General features: G+C 49.5%; 1 protein-coding gene across 1 annotated transcript in view; it reads right to left on the reverse strand.

Annotated features, from left to right (window-relative positions):
- Positions 1–6,933: 6,933 nt before the first annotated feature.
- The window catches only part of EGFR (epidermal growth factor receptor), a 99,432-nt gene continuing 87,467 nt past the window's right edge, over positions 6,934–18,898 (reverse strand). The window contains exons 21-28 of the mRNA XM_058678068.1: positions 16,370–16,525; positions 16,008–16,083; positions 11,721–11,867; positions 10,491–10,588; positions 9,755–9,922; positions 9,407–9,454; positions 8,828–8,930; positions 6,934–7,556 (exon numbers count right to left, since the gene is read on the reverse strand). Of these exons, the coding sequence (XP_058534051.1) occupies positions 7,195–7,556; positions 8,828–8,930; positions 9,407–9,454; positions 9,755–9,922; positions 10,491–10,588; positions 11,721–11,867; positions 16,008–16,083; positions 16,370–16,525 (1,158 nt within the window). The 3' untranslated portion in view covers positions 6,934–7,194. The remainder of the gene's footprint in view (positions 7,557–8,827; positions 8,931–9,406; positions 9,455–9,754; positions 9,923–10,490; positions 10,589–11,720; positions 11,868–16,007; positions 16,084–16,369; positions 16,526–18,898) is intronic.

Consider the following 18,898-nt stretch of genomic DNA (forward strand, 5'->3'; position numbering starts at 1 on the left):
CTGCAGCTGAAGGCAAGCTGTTCACTACACCATAGGCTTTGTAGCACTCCACAGCACAGCAAGGCAACCCTGGTCATGGTCCAACAAGACTTGACATCTGTGGCCAGGCCATCTCATCTCTTTGGGCAGAGCCACCTGGCTCTCCTGTCACTTTATAGGGTGAGAAAATCACTTCTGTATGTGAGAGTCCAGTTTCCTTAAGATATGCTCTTTAAAAACCACAGGGCTCATTTCCACAGAGTCATGGCACATTTTAGATGGAACCTGTCTCTGGTGCCTGTTTCTTGTGGGTTTGGGAGGGTCTTGCAGTGACTTCCAGGAGTCTTCACCAGGAAAACTACTCAGCTGGACTCCACCTAGGTGCCTCTGTATTTTCAGAGCATGGCTGGGGGCCTCACTTCCAGGAGGCCTTATCTACTTGTATGGCAGATGACAGCTGGTGGTGAGGCTTCTGAGAAGGCAATGGTACAAGTTCCATGCCCCAAACCTCTGCCTGGTCTTTGGGAGCCAGGGAACAGACTGTACCTGATGAAGGTGCTGCCAGGAGCTGTGGCCATGGATTAGTGGGTGACCTCCCCCCGCATTTCCTTCCTGTTCTTGCTCTCTCACACTGACCTTGCTCTGCCTAATCTGAAGTCACGAAGGTTGCAGCTGGGGGTGGGACAGGTTGGCAGGGGGATATCCCAGAGGGGCTCTGAGTGAGGGCCTCCTCCCACAGCCCCTAAGAGCCATGGGTCACTTGTACCAGCAACCTCCATTTCCCAGACTCAGAAGTCAGCAAGACTGCATCCCATCATTTCATTCTGAATCCTAGGAAAGCTGACAGATGCTTCTGAGTGGAGTGGGCTCTGTTCCCGACTGCAGCAAGCCATCCTGGGTTGAGGCTTCAAACAGAGAAGGACAGATGGGAGAGGGGAAGTGGAAGTTTGATCAGCTGTGGGCTCAGCTCTGGGTTTAAATGATCATGCTGATGCACATGGAAGGCCTGCACTACCGCTGCAGTTCTGTCAGTCTGAAATTATTCCAAAATCAAAGTTTATTCAGTTAAAAAAAAAGAAGTAAAAAGAAAGAAAGAAGGAAAAAATGCTAAATGTGAGGGCAAAGAAAGGGAATGGTTATGCTATCAAATTGATGCACAAATTTTCTTCTGTTTTTATAACATGCACTTGTTACAAAAATTCCGACAGAAGAGTATAAAGCAAATAGCACCACCCCAAAACGCACCATCATTTCCCCTGCATTCCCTCCAGGGAGACCCACTGCTGGACGGGACTCTGACGTAACCAGACACAAACTCCTTTTTGAAAACAGGACTATCACTCAACAAGCTTTACTGTATTCAAAACTGCATGTCCTGGAGATGCCCTTGTATGAGACTACGTGTGCATTTACTGAGGTGGTTGCACAGGATCCCACAGCATGACACTCTATGAATCCCAGCCCATGATTCTCTATGGTTCATGGAATCATTTCCCTTTTTTAAAAAAGATTTGTTTTTATTTCTATTGCAAAGCCAGATACAGAGATGTGGAGAGATAGAGGAAGATCTTCCATATGATGATTCACTTCCCAAATAGCCACAAAGGCCGGAGCTGTGCTGATCCAAAGCCAGGAGCCTGGAGTCTCTTCCAGGTCTCCCTTGTGGGTGCAGGGTTCCAAAGCCTTGGGCTGTCCTCGACTGCTTTACCAGGCTACAAGCAGGGAGCTGGATGGGAAGTGGGGCCGCCAAGATTAGAACTTGCACCCATATGGGATCCTGGCACATTCAAGGCAAGGACTTTAGCTATTGAGCTACCGCACCAAGCCCAATCATTTCCCCTTTGATGGCTGTGAAAAAGTGCCATTTTTTCTCCTTCACATAAACAAGTGACAGTTGATATGTGATTTTTACCTTGTAGGATAGATTAAAGCCCTCATCTTACGTTCTACTGTAGATATACAAAAATGGCTTCTTTGCAGGTTTTCCAGAACATGTAAAAATCATGTGGCTCTGGAAAACCTCTTCAGTGGGGACTTTTGCCTTCACCATTTCTTCTGTGGTATTGCAGAGAGCACTGCCCCACCGGCTTGTCATCTCTTTGTCTTTGATCACTAAAGCCTGCATGGACTCGTCCTGTGGACACTGGTCAACTACATGATGATGTGAGCTGACAGGAAGCCACCAAAGCTGAGCATGGGCTTGTGGGCCTGGCACATGCTTTGCTTGGCTTGGGAACTGCTGAGTTGCACAGTGGAGAACTGCTGGATGAGGAGAGAGAAACAGCTTCTCTGGAAATGACAGTTCTTAGTAAGGAGTGGTTCCAGCCTCCCCGGAGCAGAAAGAAGGGCAATGTCCCCCTCTGGCCTCCATGGCATTGCTGGTGCTAAGCAGGGATCACACACTTGAGGGTGCCAAGTGCCTGAACCTGGGAAGTGGAACTGGGGTTCCACCTGCTGGGGAGGAGTTCAGAGTCATCCACAGAGTGAGCCACTCTCTGGGAATCCTCAGGAAACAGCCAGGGTGATCACTGGTCATGCCTTCTGCATAAGGATCATGTGCCTGGCGAGCTCCAGGAGTGACGCAGGTGTGCGTGATGTGATGGGAGGAGACCAAGGCCAGGTCTGCCCTACTCTGTTGTCAGAATAGTTAAGAAATGGCACTAGTCCCACACCACTGTGGGGGAACAGAGGGTAAGGCTCCTTCAGGAAACATGCCCCAAGATAACAGGATCTGCCCAAGCTCCTGTCATCTGTCTCTGTGAGGCCAGGGCTAGAGGCAGATTTGTTCTTGCTGCTGCTCCACCCAAGGTTTCAGCTCTGACACTGGCAAGGAAGCAAGGACTCCAGGGAGGTCTTGCCCTGGTCACTGGAGCCCAGGTGAAGCAGGGAGAGCAGCTCCACCTGCCACCATTTCTTCCCCTCTGGGGTCCATCCTCCTGAAAGCTGTGACTTCTTACGGCACTTGCTGCAGCTGAAACTCTCCGAGCTCCCTCCTTGCACCCATCTGCCTGTGCAGCAGATGGGCAGTGGTGGTGGGCGTGCCAGGAAGAGTTGTCTGGTGGAACTGAGCTTGCTAGAGGCCAGTGGGATCAGAAATCCTGGGTCACGCGAAGGCATACTCAGCTGGAAAAGGTCAGTGTCCTGGGTGCTCCCTGCATCTGCCTCGCTGGGGGAACCTGGGAGGCAGAGGCCCCTACTCTTTTTTTCAAGGCTTTGAGCCTAGTAATGCAAGCTTTCCCAGGGCCTTTGGTGAAGGGGTTCAGGGTGATGTTGCCCTTGTGGAGAAGAAGCATGGAGACCAGTGGCCACCCATCCTAAATGCTGGCCCAAGTGGATGTGGCAGCTCCTCTTTGCTTACTCTCCTCAGACTTGGTTACTCCCAAGTCCCATTTTATGGGTGGTCAGCTTTCCCTCAGTTGTGCCCTGTTTGTGTGCAGGTCACTGACTCCAAATGAACACCACAAATCTAGAGCCGTTTTGAGTGCATGGTGGTCAGGAGTTGCCTGCACTCGGCCATCCTCAGTGAAGGGTTCAGTTAGAGGAACGAGCTGTGGCTGGCCGGGCAAGCCTTTGTTCTCCAGAATCAGTGTCCACTGGGAAGATGTGGAGACCAAAAGTCCCTGTGCAGCAGCATCAGGCCTAAAGGGCCATGGGTGTCCCCAGGTGTGTTCCAGCCTTCTCTGCCTGTGGCTGCTCCCATTTCAGTTCTGGGTTTCTGGGAATTCTCTTAGCAGGAGCAAGAGAAAGCAGATAAGAGGTTTGCTTTTTCTGTTTTCAGTTCAAATCTTAGCTCTCTGAAGTGGCTAGAAGTGAGCAAACATTCCCTCCTCATTCCTCTGCCCAAGCATTTAGATGTGGAACCCGTGTCTGTAGCACTTCTGCCACACATCCAACAGGTCTGTGAGTGGTTATGCGCAGGGCTGTGAAGTCAGGTGTCTGAGGATCTCCAGACCACGATGTGCACGCAGGGAAGCTGTGTGTGCCAGCAGGGTGTAGACAGGAACACATGGCGTTTCCTACTTACATCTGCTGTGACCATAAACCTACCCTAAAAATATTTTATTGATTTTAAAAAAGTTATCAGGAACAGCTACAGTTGGTCAGACATGATTAATAGCTAGTATCAACATTTCATTGTTAAAGAATACATCATATTGTAAGGTACTTAAGAGTAAAGAGCAGTGCACAATGTACAGCTGTTTTTAACACTCAATACACAATCAACGAGTTCTGATCAGAAATATAAACCATATAAAAAACTCTTACTTTGCATTTGTACAAATGTTGCTTTCATCATTGTTAAAACTTTACAAGATTAAAATGCGCCACAGGTGAGAGCTACAAAATGACAGCTGCCTGTTAGTCACATCACCAGCCCTTCCAGAACTCCCAGACTCACGTGGCTTCTGAATTTCCAGGAGAGTCCATTACAGAGCAGGGTTACTCTGTAGGCAGATGAGGCCAACAGGGGTTAAGAGACCGCACCTGCAGATGTCTGTGTGTGAGCTTTGCTTGCAGGCACCTGTGTAGTGTTAGAATGAGACTCAGTGCTTTTGAGACCAGTCCACCTGGTGGCTGTGCAGGGGGAAAACACAGCCTGCTCCATTCTTAGCCCAAAGTCAGAAAAAAGATTTTCTTAAACCAAGAATTCTTGGGTCTTGAAAGCCTGCAGCTCCTGATGTGGTCCTCCTGAGATCTAACCTCTGCAGTGCAACTGAGTCACCACTCTGATTCTGGCACTTGAAGGCTGCTCCGTCCCAACCACGGCCCTGGCCCCTCCAGGACTCATTGTTGGTCTTTCGCTTCCCTTCCACCTTAGACAGAGGCAGCATATTCAGTGGTGAAAAGAGTCTGTTTTATGTTTCCTTTGCTTTTCCTCCCCGGCTGGACACTGTCCCCTGTTTTGCTTGGGCACTCATCGAGGAGACACCATCATTTCTTGCTTAGGTCTGGGCATTCCCTACAGTTTCACATTTGCCTGTCAGTCTAGGCCGCCGAGTTGGCAATGTCTGGGGAACATGCAGAAACTCACGCCTACATCTCAGCCTTAGAGTTGTGCTGCCTCAGGTAAGGTGCAGCTGAGGCTGATGAAAGTTCCACAGGTGACGTCATCGTAGCCAGGGTCCACAGACTCCTTCTCAGGTGGCCATGCATGGAGTTGGTGGCACTGCTGGTGGACTTCCTCAACAAACCAAGTGGCCAAATGTGATCATCATGAATAGGCTCTCCACACAGTCCCAGTCTACACTTGTAAAGTTTCATCAATTGTAAATACAAAAATAAAAACACTGGCATTGTCAGACTGTGTAAACCAACCATGTGCCTATCACTGATTTCCTTACAGTCACAGGGTCTCCCAGTGGCAGAAAGCCAGGTTCTCACCAGGGACAAGCACCCCATCTGTTCACCCTGCTCCTTACAGACCAGCAGCAGGCTGGTCCCATCTCGACCTTGTACACCTTCAGAGTGTGGAAGTGGCAGCTCCACTCCAGGCAGGGCTATACTTCTATCTCATCCTTTCAAACATCTGGGTTTCAAATTTTAATGCCATTGCAGTCTTTCTGTTTCCTTTAGTAGGAAAATGAGTTTCCTAAAAATATACAGAGTTCAGTGCTACATAACAGGACAATATCCCACAGAAAAGTTACAAAAATATATTTGTGTTAAAAATCCCGTTGGGATGTGTCCCTAGTGAGTACAGCTGCTGTGGCTGGGAGAAGAGGCAGATGGAAGTTCCCGGGTTCACAGGCCCCAGGCAAGGCCACATAAATTATTTGTGTGCTTCAATAAAGCCCAAAGCCACCTAAAGGGGAGCCTCCTTCAAGGTGGGGGCAGTGCTGGTGTTTCTATAAGCTACTCCTCAGGCAGGTTGGGGCCCAGTACTCCATCAAGGCTCAGATTGGGGCATGTGCATTTCAGAGTAAATCGCTGGTGAAAAAGCTCAGGATTTTGGAGGGTTCCAGACAAGCCTTGGTCACAGCAGCCATGCCACCCAACCTTGGAGCCTCACAGCTCACCTAGTACAGATAGGAACTACGTTTTACTTGTTTTTGTGTCTTCACTGCCTTTGCCAATTGAACATGCTATTACTTCCACTGGGACATAACCAAGTATTTTTAAAATAAAACTGAGGCCTTGACCCATTTGAGAAATAAATGCGTTCAGAACAAATAATGACTGTGTGTATGGCGTAGGCTGAAAACCCTTCCTGAAACAGTCCCTCCTTGACCTCCTGGGTTGCAGGGGTCCACTAGGAGCACCCAGAGTGTGACGTCACACATGTCCCTTCCCAGGACAGAGAAACTGTCTGAGGAGGGAACTTGTTGTCTTCAAGCCACCTTTGAGTGCTATAAAAACTTCATCATTCATTTCTCACTTGGATGCCATATTTTCCACTCAAATCCCATACTACTAGAAATAGTTTCCTCCCTCACACCTGCCTGAGTTGGCAATCAGGACAAGGAGAGAGGGTGTTTGTGTCATCACCACATGGAAGTAACATGGTGAGAAAGTCACTTCCTAGGAGCCAACAAGAGCTTGGCAGGAGAGTGGAAGAAGGCCCAGAGGATTTGAAGAGCTGCTTACTGTCTCAGACTCGAGTTTGGGGGCTATGCATGGTGTGTTGTTCCCTGGAACTGAAAGCTGGTCCTCTTGCTGCTGTGAGATAAATGGGCCTGTAGCATCTTCCAAACATGGAAGGGAAAACAGACAACACAGCAGGTGCCTGGGAACTGTGAGAAAGAACTGCCCCTCAGTTTCTTCCTCACCCAGCGACATAGTGGCTTTTCCTGCTGTACCTGCTGTGGGTTTACACAGGTCAGGGCTTCCTGGATATTCCATGTGCTTGCAACAGCAGAGTTTGGAAGCAGAGCCAGTGCCCTGGCATCAGCCAGAAGGCAGAAGCCTAGATCACCCCATGCTGCAGCTGTCACAGGTGAGCTCCTTCTTTGTAGGAAAGCACCCAAGGATGTTCCTGTGTTCTCAAATGTACTGCAGTGCTGCAGTGAACGACATTCTTGCCAGATACCCTTTGCTGGCAGCTTCTGTCTGCAGACAAGGGGATGCACCAGCCACTTCCCAGAGCACACCCAAGGGGCTGCTCCTCCAGGTTCCAGGGGGAGGGGGCAGTCAGTGCCAGTCTGGCTAACTTGGGGCTAGAACAGCTGCTGTGCCCTGGTCTGCAGTCAGGATGCGTGGCCAGTGCTGTCCTCCGGGTCAGGCTGCAGTGAACTCGCAGCCAGGTGGTGCCACCCTTAGGTATTCAGCATTTTCAGCTGTAGGACCCCTGAAGATGCCATTTACCTTGTTGTCCTTGGGAAAGAAGTCTTGTTGGTAGTCAGGGTTGTCCAGGCTCATTTGGTGGCTGCCCTTCTGGGCCCAAGGGGTGGGACTATCAAAGATGCCAATGGGACAGGAGGGCTGGGCAGTGTTGAGATACTCAGGGTTGCCTACTGCGCTGCTGTGGGGATCCTGGTAGTGGGGGTCTCTGCCTGGAGCTGGATGCAGAGGCTGGTTGTGGTAGACGGGGTTCTGCACAGAGCCTGCAGGCCTCTTGGGAACGCACTGGTTTACGTATTCTGAAATGGAAATGAAGCCAGAGGGGAAGCAATTAGCAAACCTTCAGCCCATGCAGCAGTATGCATGCCAGTCCATGTCTTCAGCAAGGAAGAACAGGGGCGCAGGGTGCCATCTCCAAACCAATGGCGCGGGGATCTCAGAACCCAGCCAGACATGGGGGTGAAGTGGGTTTGTGGGGGTTAGAGACAGAGGGGAGGGAGAGAGAAAGGGAACAGGCACAGCCTAAGAGTGTCTGGAATGGAGCTTAGATGAGTACTGCGTGCACTTCATAGGGCAAGGATGGAGTTAGGGGAAAGAAGGTTCAACCTTCCATCTGTATACCTTCAAGGATCTTCAAAGTAGCATTATAAAAAAAATGCAGGTGTTAGGGACTAGCACATTGGCTGAACTGGTTAATCCTCTCCCTACAAGTGCCAGCATCTCATATGGGTGTCAGTTCTAATCTTGGCTATTCCACTTTCCATCCAGCTTCCTGCTGTGGCCTAGGAAAATTACATGGGAAGGCCCAAAACTTTGGGGTCCTGCATCCACATGGGAGACCTGCAGGGGGCTCCTGTCTCCTGGCTGCTGGCTTTGGATCGGCTCAGCTATGGCTACTGTGGCCATCTGGGGAGTGAACCAGTGGATGGAAGATCTTTCTCTGCCTCCCCTTCTCTCTGTAAATCTGCCTTTCCAATAAAAAAATCTTTAAAAAATGCATGCCTTTCCAAAACATTTTCCAGTAGAATAAGCTCATGCTTGCTTTCATGAACTTTTTGAAGCCTCTTAAATGTTAGCATGCATATACACATGTATACATGTATGTATGTCTCGGTTGGTCATATACCATGTGCGCCTACATGAACACATACATGTGTCATGACCATCCATACATCACATACATGCACATACATGTGTATACCTGGCCATTTGTGTCCTGCACATACACACATGAACATACAGGCTTATCTTGGCTTTTCATGTAGCATGCACACACAAACACGTAAACACATTATCTTGACCTTTCATGTACCACACACATACACAGATGTGTATGACTTAGGTGTTCACATGTACGCACACACAGGTATGTGCATCCTGGCTGCTTTTCAGTCTAGGTTATCTACAGATACAATATTACAACTACCTGCAGACACCTGGGCTCAATATGAAGGCCTATGCATGCTTAGTTGTGTTGCGTAGGTTGGCTCTGTCTCAGGATAAGCTGGAAGCAGGCACCTGACTAGCGGACCAAGGTGCAGACCACCTGTTCACAGAGCAGGCCACTCACCAGGCACTGGGAGGAATGTGTCGTCCATGCTGTCCTCGGTCACAGCACCAGTGGGGTCTGAGCTGTAACGCTGCAGTAAGCTGTCTTCCTTGACAGGGCAGCTCTGTTGGGCAGGGAATCAGGCATGGTTACTCAAGTTGATGGGACTCACATGGTCAACATGCAGCAACACCACCAGGAGTGACTCAGAGATGTGGGCAGCTGCTGAACATGCATGTGGGGAAGCATATCTCCTACGTTTCCCTTTAACTAAACTTTAGTTTTAGTTGTCACACAGGCTGTGGCTGCTGCAACTACACCTTGCCAAGCACTATGATTGCTGGGCTCCACCCACACCCAGGGATCCTGCTCTGGCTGCTCTGGGCTGCTGGCCTCAGAAGCTATCTGCTAATACTTGTGTTGTTCCTCTTAAGTCACGCTTTGGATGATGTTGTGATATGTGACAGTGGGCTGCTGGTCTTGGGGTAGGAGCCATGGAAATCAGACAGGGCAAATCCATGCAGGAAGAAGAGTCAGACAGGGTTCAGACAGGCCTTTGATCGACGGCTGTGACGCTCACTCATGAGCTTGCACACGTACCCCGTTCCTGTCAACACAGGCCACAGCCGAACTGTTGCTGGTTGCACTCTGAAAAAGAAACAGAGGAGCTGGTATAGGTTCTCTGGTGACTCACCCTCTCTGCTATGCCTCAGACAGGGCATGTGTAGCACAACAGTCTGAAGGTGCTTAACTATTCCCTTCCACCACTGCCTGCTACAAATTTGGCTTGGATTTACTTCTCTTCTGCAGTGGACTCCAAAATGGTTCATTTTGAGAGTGCTTTAGGGTTTGGTTAAATTTGGTTAAATTTTAAATCTTTGTATCTATGTGAGTTTTCCTAAATGGTTCTGCTCAGTACATACAACTCGAGGAGGGGAAATTTCATACCAGGGAGCTCAAGAGGGGTGTCCGTGATGTGGAGGGGCTGTTGAAGAATCCCTGCTGGGGAATGAGGTACTCATCAGCATCAATGACGTCACCCATGTCTTCCTCGTCCATCAGGGCGCGGTAGAAGTTGGAGTCTGTAGGGCTTGGCAAATGCATCCTCTCATCTCCCTGGGGCAGCAATTTTGAGAGCATTAGGATGGTCCACAGAGATGTTATTCCACTTACAGGAGTGGGTCCACTGCTAGCAGGTGCCTCTGTGTTGGTCACTCTGGTTATAGCTCCTCTTGGTCTCTGAAGTAAGCTGCTCTCCCCACTGACATGGATACCTTGAAATCAAACACCAAAAGGCCCCTGACATCCAAAGCTCCCCTAGGAAATGCAAATTATGATGATGACACAGAAAAGGAGGGGGAGCTATTTATGAGAGCACTGTGCTGGGAAGTGGCCTGCAGGATCCTTGAGAGCCCTGGGACAGAGTCCACCATTCCTGTGTTAGGCAAGGGGTTGGGTGGATCCAGGGGAAGAGCCTGAGACAGAGGCAAAGCCAAGCTTGCCTGTCCTCAGAGCTCAGACTGTGGCCACCTGTAATGTGAGCAGAGTTTGTGGTGGTATGTGGGGACTCCTGTCTTCAGGGAGGTCTGTGCCTCAGTTGAGGCTGCTCTACTGCGCACGGTGATGATTGGGGTGGACCCCCAGCTCTGCGCTCTGTACTACCCCATGGGCCGCGGTCTGGCACCTGAATGACAAGGTAGCGTTGGGGATCTCGAGCCATTTTGGAGAATTCCACGATCAGCTCCCGGAACTTGGGGCGACTGTCTGCGTCTATCATCCAGCCTGAGGAGGGAAGTAGGGAAGGAGATGGCGGTAAGCAAGGCCCGGCTCTGTGCAGACTCCTCTGCTCCAGCTCAGCACCCCTCTGAACCAGATCCTCTAGCTCTGCACGTTGGTTCCTCTGAGTCAGTGCCTACTTCCCTGACACTGACAGCCGTGTCTGCGGGCCACTTTCACCTGGGGTGTCCAGCACCTGCCAATGCCCCCACTTACCTCAGTGCTCAACCTGGAATCCAGGGTTTGTTTAGAGACAGGCAAAGGCCTTTGGGAATGCAAGATTGAGCCTTTCCCATCTGGTGCTGCCTCCAGGACTCTCAGCAACAGTGACAGACCAGAGAGAGATGTGCCAGAGGCCGCTCAGCTAGGCTTCTCCATCTGGAGACTCCAGGATCCCAGCCCAGAGCAAGTGAATTACAGGGACAGCCCCACACTGGCAATTACTGTGCTTCCTGAGGGCTCACATTTACTTTCCAAGCTATTTTAGGCCAGATTTCCGAGTGACCTCAGCTAAATCAGTGACCTCTGGTTCCCAGCTTCTGCTGTCCAGGTTGAAAAAGATAAGCCCTGATGTATGACCCTCAGAGGGTGCTGCCAGTGATGCCAGCAGCACCAGTGTCCCCCTGTGCATCATTCCTGGTGCTGCCAGCTCCTGTGCTTACTGCACATGTGGCTCAGTGGAACACATATTGAGAAATCATTCCCTCTCCTTGGCTAAAACTTGGAAATGCTGCACTGTGTAAGTCAGAGCAAAAATGTTGATTCTATCAGCTCTTGTGCTTACTCATTGTTAGGCTTTTTAAAACATTCCATCTCTCTGGTAACAGCCTGTAAAAGTGTGAAAGCCTCATAGTTCATTGAGCAACTGAGAAAATAGAGTATTTTACCATAAGAGCTTACAGAAGATGTTGGTTTTACTTACAGGATTGCAAACACAGGCAAATGCCAGGTCTTAGCGCTTGGTAAATAAATACTGCCCTTTGGGGGAACACATGCGGGGACATTTATGCAACGATCTGCACTACGTCCTGTCTGAGGGATTCAGTGATGTGTCTCCCATGAACCAAAGGACAACACTGCTAACATAAGGACAACTACATACGTTCCAAGACCAGCAGGGGTGGACCCCATCACTCACACTTGACCATAATCATGTAGACATCAATGGTGCAGATGGGGGGCTGTGGAAGGCGTTCTCCTTTCTCCAGCACAGACGCAATCTCACTGGCAGGGATTCCATCATAGGGCTTGGAGCCAAAGGTCATCAGCTCCCAAACAGTCACTCCTGAGGGGACCCAGGAAACAAACAGAAACAGTCAACCGCAGACCCTCACCCACAGTGGCACCTCAAGTCAGTGACAATAGGATGCTGGACTCTCTGTCATTGTCCATATCTGCAATGTTAGGATACACTTAAATAGCAGAATTATGGACTTATGACTGCTTATGAAGGATTATTCTATTGTAATAATTTAGGGAAAATCAATGAGGGGAGGGCATTTAGGGAACAGTTAAGGGAAATCCTAGAGCTATGAAATTGTATCATAAAAAATTTAATAATCACAGAGCCTTGTCCACAGATGCACTTCAGGGTCAGTGACCACCAGACCCTTGTCCACAGCTGCATGTCAGGGTCAGATTTAATAATCATTGACCATTGTCCATAGTGGCACATCAGGTCAGTGTTAATCATCACAGACCCTTGTCTATAGCTGCACCTCAGGGTCAGTAATGATCAGACCCTTGTCTTTAGCTGTCAGGGTAGATCGACGCTTCATGAAGTCTATACATTTAAGTTTCTGCAGCCTCACGCATTTACTTCACTGCCATTTACCCCCTGTCCAGTGTGGGCAACAGTGTCTTTCTCAGAGGGTCACTGTGAATCAAAAAAGAGGCCAGGACCAACAGGTGCAGTGCAGCAGAGGGCAGCATGAATGGTCACCACACTATGACTGCTGCTGCTGTCTAACACAGCATCTCTGCCTGGTGGCAGGAAGCTGGGGACTGTGCTTTCAGGTAGAGGAGGGAACACAGAAACCTGCATTCCTTTGATACACACAAATCTTACCCTCACATCCTAGCAAATACCAAGCCAATCAGATGATTTCAGAGTTGGTGATTTCCAGATGAGCCTGAGGGCACTTTAGACTCTCTCAGAGTTACCCCTCCTCCCCACATGACAAGGTTCTCTGCTCCAGAGATGTACAGAGACCAGGGGAACTGTGCTTACCTGGTACCCAGGGCCACTCCTTCTTTTCAGTAGTGTGGGCCCTGTGCTGTCGGGGCTAAGTTCAGTCATTGGTCCCCAACTACCCAAGGAAGTACAGACACAGGGTCTTGGCACAGGTGGTCCAAGGGCCCATTATTTTCAGATTTGGTTTCCAGATACATATTCCCACAGTGTTTTTTCCATGGAGCTAGCTGAATTAGTCCCAGGCATAAGGTTGGAATGTGGGGGAGATAGTGATCTAGGGGGGCAGGACATGTCAAGGCAATCTTGTGGAAGGAAGAACCCTCATTTGCTTCTAATGGGCAGAGTGTGCTCTGGCTAGGAGTGTGATGGGGTCCGTGCAGTAGGTGTTAATAACACGAAGGTGTGAAGAGAACAGCTCCCTGCTTGGCAGGGCCTGGGGAGCTTCCAGCTGCTTGGCAGGGCCCAGTGGATTCATCTCTGACCACCTTGACGCAGTATTCACCCCCTTTCGCATGGGCACTCAACCACCCCACTAAGAATTTTGTAATCTATTGAGGCATTGTCTGCCCCTGTGAGATGGCTTTTACAACCAACATGAGCTTAAGAGTTAATGTTACTGAGGATGTCTTGGTGAATGGGCCTTTTACTACACACAGTAGTATAATTAAGTCTGTGCTGTTTACCCATTGCCATAAAATCTGGTCCAGATATTTAGCATGCTTTCTGGGGAATGGCTTGATAAGAGAGACCTTAAAAACTATCCTGTTACTGGGACACTAAAAGTTATCCTGTTACTGTGACCCTAAAGGCCATCCTGCTATGACAAAGAATATAGCTACTGTGACCCTAAAGGCTATCCTGCTAAGGCAACAAATATAGTTACTGTGGTCTTAAAGGTTAGCCTGTCCTTGCAATTCTTTAGAATATAGAAAATGTAGTTGCTTTAGTTGTTTTCATAAATTTTTAGCTAGAGGAAATACAGGGTGATTTCACTAACATCATAAAGATATACTTTTGATTACTGTTTGATCACTTATGAAGTTATAGAACCTGCAGTTGTAGAGGTAAGTAATGTTTAAAACTTTTTGTCTTAGATCTTCATGTTTTTTCTCTCTTGATGTATTTCTCCCATTTAGTGATAGATAAGTTGTAGAATAAGAATTGTAGTAGGAGTGTATTACTGCATAAGATGTGTTGCCTACTGAGAAATTCTTGGCTGCAACATTGGAATGGATAATGCCTTGTCTAATAGTGAAACAATTTATAGAATTGTCTTTAGAAACACTCACTTATCCATTGTAGAGTTGAAACTTAAATAGAGTAACTTAGCTCATTGCTAACTGCAATTCTTTCCGCCGTTATAACCCTTGCTTTACTTGTTTGGTTAACGAACTGTGTGAGCTTACAGACCTAATGGCCAACTAATGTCAATAACCCCAATCCCCATAGACCAAGGCCCCAGTCCTTTTAACTCATACGTAATTCAAGGTAGGGGTCTGGTTGACACAGATGGCGTCTAGGTTATAGCCCAGACCTGAGGAGAGCAGATGAAGACTGGCAAGCCAAGATAAGCAAGGAATGTGGAATCCTTCCTCAATCATTTCTCAAAAAGTTGTAAATTGTGCCCCCCTGAAGCTATGTCAAAATGCCTCTAAGAAAAAACTTTGTACTGCTTCTGTATAAATAAAGCGGACAGCTTTCTCGCATTGTCTACTACGATCAAGGAATCCTGATGGTCCGTCTCATTTCTTTCTTTCCTTGTGCCTCATCCACGCACCCTTTGCGAGTTCTGAACCTCCGCCGGAGCTGGACTCTGTCAGGAGTGGGGTGTAGGTAGCTGGCAGGGCTTGGTGGGGTTGGGAGGGCAAGGGGTTCCCTAACTTCTGGAAAGCACACACCAGGTCCCTGCTTTCCTAAAGAGAGTATTATGCCTCCTGGAGACTAGAGACTGGAGTGACAGGGTCTGTGTTCTGCTAGAGATAGTAGGTCAATCTCTGATAGCAACAACTGGGTCTAGGTTGAACACACACCTCCTACAATAAGCCTGAGTTTAAGTCACTGAATTCTGGAGAACTTTCCACATCCTGGCTGGATATAGAGGGTAAGGGGGTGGCCATATGATCTTATCTGTCATGGTGAGGACTTCAGATTTAATGTGAAAAAAAAAAACCACAGAAAACCAATGAATGGTGCTAAGCAGAGAAGTACAAGACTGATGGCTCAAAATTGCACTTTTGCCTTTGCCGGAGAGCAGATGTTTGGCAGGGCTATACACGGAACTGAGACCAGCAGGGGCTGGGTGTATTTCTGCTCCTGTAAGGCAGCTGAGAAAAGCTGCAGAGACTTGCTGGTCTCTCCACAGTCAGAGATTTCTGCCTGTGTGGGGCTTACACTGCAACAGGAAGCACAGACTGGTGAAGTATTCATAGAGGTACACATCTGGAACATTACAGAGCTAACAAACCTTCAGGAAAAAGAAGACAGACCCAGTGATGACCTGAGCAATCCTGGGTGTGTGTGTGTGTGTGTGTGTGTGTGTGTGTGTGTGTGTGTGTGCATGTGTGTGGCCATTTCTGTTTTCAGGGATTCACCCTCAACCTTGTTTTCCCACATTTTCGTGGGAGTAGGGGTGACACCGCTCCTCATTCCCTGTGAGTAGTTGGGGACACCTGACAGTGGGTGAGTCCCTGGCCTTCGTGGACTGAAGCCAGAAGGCCCAGTGTGGTCACAGGTAGCTATGTCTGCTGCAGCAGCTGTGGCCTCTGGTCAGTGGTGCTTTCCTGACAGCAGGGCCCAGGCAGGTTTAGGGATGGGTCACGAACTGAAGGAGACAGGGATGGAGCCTGGACTTGGCATGGCTACGCTAGGGTCAGGAGGAGATGAGGGGGCTTCCCTAGAACAGAGACAGCAGCAGTTTCCATGCTGACATGTGTGGACATGGGGACGGTATTTCAGAAAGCCTTGTTTCACACTGGGAGACTCTGTCCCCCTGGGGTTCCCCCAGGTTAGGCTCTGTTTCCAGGCAGAGGGGTTTTCTATGCTGGAGAACACGACCTCTCTTTCTACCCCTGACCCTGACGGAGGAAGTCATTGGTAGCTAGGTCCTGTGGTCTGTCAGCTTCCTCAGTGCCACGGGCAGCAGCTATTGCTTTCTTATCAGTCATGGTCTTGAAAGAAAACAAAGCAAACAGTGAACAACTGCTTAGTATGTGTCTTTACACCAAGACTCACCGTAGCTCCAGACATCGCTCTGGTGGGTATAAATCCGATGTAAAATGGATTCCAAAGCCATCCACTTAATGGGGACCTTGGGGTGACAGGAAAGAAGCAGTGAATAGCTCTGCTTCTCTACATTGACAAATGAAGCCATGCAGGACTGAGGGCCAGGGGCAGGCTGGGGACACCAGGGATGCTGCCTGGAGCTAGAAGGCACAGCTCTTCGATGTGTGCGACTCACAATGGGAGGGTGGAGGGCCTGTGAGTCCAGCAGAAACCCGCAGCACAGCCGAGGTGAGGGTCAGCAGGAGTCATGTGATCCCAGTCAGGGATCCCACTGTCTGCAGGACCACCATGCTGACTGTGGTGGCTCTTACCTTGCCCCCTTCAGCGTGGTATTCCTTTTCCTCGGCACCGAGCAGCTTGGCCAGCCCGAAGTCTGTGATCTTGACGTGTTGTGGTGTCTTCACCAGGACGTTCCTGGCAGCTAGGTCACGGTGCACCAGACGCCGGTCCTCCAGGTAGTTCATGCCCTGAAATGCATGACAGGTGAGGGCCCGTGGGCCAACATCAGGCTTCTGGCCTCAGGGTGCCTGGCCCTGTACCCCTTGCACCAGAGCCATGGAACTTGCGGCTATGGCCAGTGACTAGGCTGCCTATCTTTCAACCCTGCGGGTTCTGTGGAATCAAAGTGGACCTCAACAAGCTGGCCTAGCAGCTCTCACTGTTGGATGCCAATTTTCTCTCCATGCACTGTTGGACTCAACCCCAACTCACGATTGACAGAGGATTCCTGTCCACTTCTCTTTCCAGTGGTGTTTCTCTAAGCACACGGATGCCAAAGTCCGTGTTGAACAGTCTTCTCCCCTGACCATGCTGCAAGGTCTGAGAACAGCCTTTACCCTGGGCCCTTAGATGTCATTCGCAGGTAGACAGGATCACTTTGGACCTCAGCTCCTTGAGGTTCCATCCTGTTGACCTGTGTTTCCTAGTAGGGCCTACTCTGTGCTCTCCTCACTCTCCCTTCTCTCACAAATGCCCTGTCCCCTTTTCTGGGTGCTGGGTCAGGCTGCCTTTTCTACCTCCTACCTAGTGCCTGCTCCACTCCCCATCAGGGATCAGCCCTCTGCTTGCTGGGGTTTCCGAGTCCGTCTTTTTTTTAAAGATTTATTTATTTTATTACAAAGTCAGATATACAGAGCGGAGGAGAGACAGAGAGGAAGATCTTCCATCCAATGATTCACTCCCCAAGTAGCCACAATGGCCAGAACTGAGCCGATCTGAAGCCGGGAACCAGGAACCTCTTCTGGGTCTCCCACGCGGGTGAAGGGTCCCAAAGCTTTGGGCCATCCTCGACTGCTTCCCCAGGCCACAAGCAGGGAGCTGGATGGAAAGTGGAGCTGCCGGGATTAGAACCGGCGCCCATATGGGATCCCGGGGCATTCAAGGCGAGGACTTTAGCCGCTAGGCTACGCCGTCAGGCCCAAGTCCATCTTAATAAAGGGAGAATCCCTCAAGATAAGGATGTCCCAAGGTTTCTGGCTAATTCTTGACTTCTTTTTGCATTGATATTAGATGAAAATTATGACTTAGCTTGGTATATCAGGGTGAACGTTTGAAATTCCAGAAAGAACCAGCCACCAGGATGCTACTACGATCTATTGTCTGGTGCTATTTTGGGAGCCCATTTTTCTTGTTGGGAGCAGTATTGTTTCCCAGCTCCTTCCTGTGTGGCTCAGAAAGCTCCTGGACATTGAGATGTGCTGACATTATGCTTCCCTTCCCAAGGGCTCTGTGTGATGGCAAAGAAGCTTGTCAGGGTTGGGTAGGAGGGACCCTATCAGGCAGGCAGGAGACTGCAGAGGACAGGTGTCCAGGCTGTGCTGTCTTCCAAGTGGCCTCTTTCATCTGCTTCAGCCCCCTGGGATGCAGGGAGTAGCGATGGCTTCTCAGCCGTGGGAACACCATCTCTCAGGACAGGAGCAAATCTTTTTAGTGGACAAACACTGGCCCATTTGGAAAAGACCAAGCTTGCTCGGCTCTGGCCTCGCAGACCCCAGGCTCTATGGTCCAACCCACACTGGCCCTCAGGAGCTCTTACTGCTCCCTCTTCTCCCTCACCTGTGCGCCCTCATGCGTTCCTCACCCCTTGTTGATCACAGACTTCTCTGCAGCAGGTGTCTCGGTGCCCTTCCCTCCATTAAAATTTATGTTCCTTATAAGATCATGAAACCCAAAACAATGGCCTCAAATGGGGTGTCTCAGCACTGTTTAGTTCTCATCACCAGCACTCAAGGGAATCCTGTATGGCGCACATGTGCACAACAGCAGCTTGAAGGCTGGCTGGCTGAGCACTGAGGTCTCAGCCACTTCAGACACAGCTGCCTGGAAGCTGCTTTCTGTCCAGGGACCTGGAGTCACCCTTCTGGTTAATCTACCGTGTCCAGAGGCTGGCACTCTTGGAACCACACCTTGCTTCTCCACTCTAACCTCCAGATGAAGCTTGATTGCTTGGGATGCCAAAAATAAAAGAGAAAAAAAAAATCTAGCAAGTCAATCCAGGCCACTACACAAAGCTGGTAGGTCGTCAGCCCTCTCTCAGATGAGGTCCATAGGATTCAATGAGCCTCTGTGGCCTCAGTCCACACTTGGGTGGCTTGAAAGGCTATCAGCATGCCCAGCAGCATGTGCTATCCTGTGGACTGTACTCAGGGACAACAGAGTCAGGTCAGCACAGGCCTCAGGAGGGTCTCTTGGGAAACCCAGTTCCTCCTTCTCCAACATCTCCTTTACTGAATGATAGCTTTTGTTGCTGCTGTTAATTATCTCGTTAGCTAAAGTGAATTTTGAAGCACTGAGGTTGAAAGGGACCTGGAAGATGCTCTTGGAACGTCAGTCTGTAAGAT

This window comes from Ochotona princeps, chromosome 20 (genome assembly GCF_030435755.1).
Source record: "Ochotona princeps isolate mOchPri1 chromosome 20, mOchPri1.hap1, whole genome shotgun sequence".
Classification (NCBI taxonomy): domain Eukaryota; kingdom Metazoa; phylum Chordata; class Mammalia; order Lagomorpha; family Ochotonidae; genus Ochotona; species Ochotona princeps.